At 48.8% G+C, this 3007-nt stretch overlaps 1 protein-coding gene across 1 annotated transcript; it reads right to left on the bottom strand.

The window, feature by feature from the left end:
* Nucleotides 1–862: 862 nt before the first annotated feature.
* On the bottom strand, nt 863–2564 carry LOC135567105 (basic salivary proline-rich protein 2-like; the record flags this gene model as incomplete). Its single annotated transcript, XM_065014571.1, has 3 exons — nt 2559–2564; nt 1396–2333; nt 863–1248 (listed from the first exon to the last, which is right to left on the bottom strand). Coding segments are annotated over exons 1-3 (1330 nt in total), but the record flags the coding sequence as incomplete, so codon positions are not given.
* Nucleotides 2565–3007: the final 443 nt, after the last annotated feature.

Raw genomic sequence — 3007 nt, forward strand, 5'->3', positions numbered from 1 at the left:
TAGTAGTAACAGTTACAAGAGGCTCAGCTGACTGAAACTGGTAGTGAGGTGATGACATCACAGCCTGAACCAACCTCTTACACACACACACACACACAGACACACACACACAGACACACACACACACACACACACACGCACTCTCACACACACACACACACACACACACACACACACACACACACACACACACACACACACACACACACACACACACACACACACACACACACACACACACACACACACACACACACACACACACACACACACACACACACACACACACACATTATAATACTGAGGAATGAGGAACATACAACATACCTTCTCTCTCTCTCTCTCTCTCTCTCTCGCTCTCAATTCAATTCAAGGGGCTTTATTGCCATTATTGGCATGAGAAACATGTGTTAACAAGTGAGGTAGATAATATACAAATTGAAATAAACAATAAAATTAACAGTAAACATTACACATACAGAAGTTTCAAAACAATGAAGACATTACAAATGTCATATTATATATATATATACAGTGTTGTAACAATGTACAAATGGTTAAAGTACACAAGGTAAAATAAATAACCATAAATATGGGTTGTATTTACAATGGTGTTTGTTCTTCACTGGTTGCCCTTTTCTCGTGGCAACAGGTCACAAATCTTGCTGATGTGATGTCAGACTGGAATTTCACCCAGTAGATATGGGAGTTTATTAAAATTGGGTTTGTTTTGGAATTCTTTGTGTATCTGAGGGAAATATGGTCGTACTTTCGGCAGAAGGAAGTTTACAGTGGCTCCACTAAAAGTGTTATTCTGACTTAGAGGTCATTTGTGGTTGAGTACGTTTCCCTGCGTCACTACTTGACTCCTCCTTGTGCTGCGCCAGACCACCACTAGGGGGAGTTAGAGCACTGGGTCCCAAGGCGCTACTGTGCTGCTCCAGACCACCACTAGGGGGAGTTAGAGCACTGGGTCCCAAGGCGCTACTGTGCTGCTCCAGACCACCACTAGGGGGAGTTAGAGCACTGAGTCCCAAGGCGCTACTGTGCTGCTCCAGACCACCACTAGGGGGAGTTAGAGCACTGATTTTGGGTCTCAAGGCGCTACTGTGCTGCTCCAGACCACCACAAGGGGGAGTTAGAGCACTGATTTTGGGTCTCAAGGCGCTACTGTGCTGCTCCAGACCACCACAAGGGGGAGTTAGAGCACTGAGTCCCAAGGCGCTACTGTGCTGCTCCAGACCACCACTAGGGGGAGTTAGAGCACTGAGTCCCAAGGCGCTACTGTGCTGCTCCAGACCACCACCACATGGGGGGAGTTCCAGACCACCACAGGGGGAGTTAGAGCACTGATTTTGGGTCCCAAGGCGCTACTGTGCTGCTCCAGACCACCACTAGAGCAGGGAGTCCAGACCACCACTAGGGGGAGTTAGAGCACTGAGTCCCAAGGCGCTACTGTGCTGCTCCAGACCACCACATGGGGGAGTTAGAGCACTGGGTCCCAAGGCGCTACTGTGCTGCTCCAGACCACCACTAGGGGGAGTTAGAGCACTGAGTCCCAAGGCGCTACTGTGCTGCTCCAGACCACCACTAGGGGGAGTTAGAGCACTGAGTCCCAAGGCGCTACTGTGCTGCTCCAGACCACCACATGGGGGAGTTAGAGCACTGGGTCCCAAGGCGCTACTGTGCTGCTCCAGACCACCACTAGGGGGAGTTAGAGCACTGAGTCCCAAGGCGCTACTGTGCTGCTCCAGACCACCACATGGGGGAGTTAGAGCACTGGGTCCCAAGGCGCTACTGTGCTGCTCCAGACCACCACTAGGGGGAGTTAGAGCACTGGGTCCCAAGGCGCTACTGTGCTGCTCCAGACCACCACTAGGGGGAGTTAGAGCACTGGGTCCCAAGGCGCTACTGTGCTGCTCCAGACCACCACAAGGGGGAGTTAGAGCACTGAGTCCCAAGGCGCTACTGTGCTGCTCCAGACCACCACAAGGGGGAGTTAGAGCACTGAGTCCCAAGACGCTACTGTGCTGCTCCAGACCACCACTAGGGGGAGTTAGAGCACTGATTTTGGGTCCCAAGGCGCTACTGTGCTGCTCCAGACCACCACAAGGGGGAGTTAGAGCACTGGGTCCCAAGGCGCTACTGTGCTGCTCCAGACCACCACTAGGGGGAGTTAGAGCACTGATTTTGGGTCCCAAGGCGCTACTGTGGTAATCCAGACCACCACAAGGGGGAGTTAGAGCACTGATTTTGGGTCCCAAGGCGCTACTGTGCTGCTCCAGACCACCACAAGGGGGAGTTAGAGCACTGCGTCCCAAGGCGCTACTGTGCTGCTCCAGACCACCACAAGGGGGAGTTAGAGCACTGGGTCCCAAGGCGCTACTGTGCTGCTCCAGACCACCACTAGGGGGAGTTAGAGCACTGATTTTGATTTTGGGTCCCAAGGAGCTACTGTGTCTAACTGACAATGGATATTTAAATTTCCTCTACACACATCCTGTTTATACACACACGTCCTGTTTATACTTTACACACACATCCTGTTTATACTTTACACACATCCTGTTTATACTTTACACACATCCTGTTTATACACACACATCCTGCTTATACTTTACACACATCCTGTTTATACTTTACACACATCCTGTTTATACTTTACACACATCCTGTTTATACACACACATCCTGCTTATACTTTACACACATCCTGTTTATACTTTATACACACATCCTGTTTATACTATACACACATCCTGTTTATACTATACACACATCCTGTTTATACTTTACACACATCCTGTTTATACTTTATACACACATCCTGTTTATACTTTACACACATCCTGTTTATACTATACACACATCCTGTTTATACTTTACACACATCCTGTTTATACGTTACACACACATCCTGTTTATACTTTACACACATCCTGTTTATACTTTACACACATCCTGTTTATACTTTACACACATCCTGTTTATACTTTACACACATATC

Source organism: Oncorhynchus nerka, unplaced genomic scaffold, assembly GCF_034236695.1.
Source record: "Oncorhynchus nerka isolate Pitt River unplaced genomic scaffold, Oner_Uvic_2.0 unplaced_scaffold_2636, whole genome shotgun sequence".
Taxonomy (NCBI): domain Eukaryota; kingdom Metazoa; phylum Chordata; class Actinopteri; order Salmoniformes; family Salmonidae; genus Oncorhynchus; species Oncorhynchus nerka.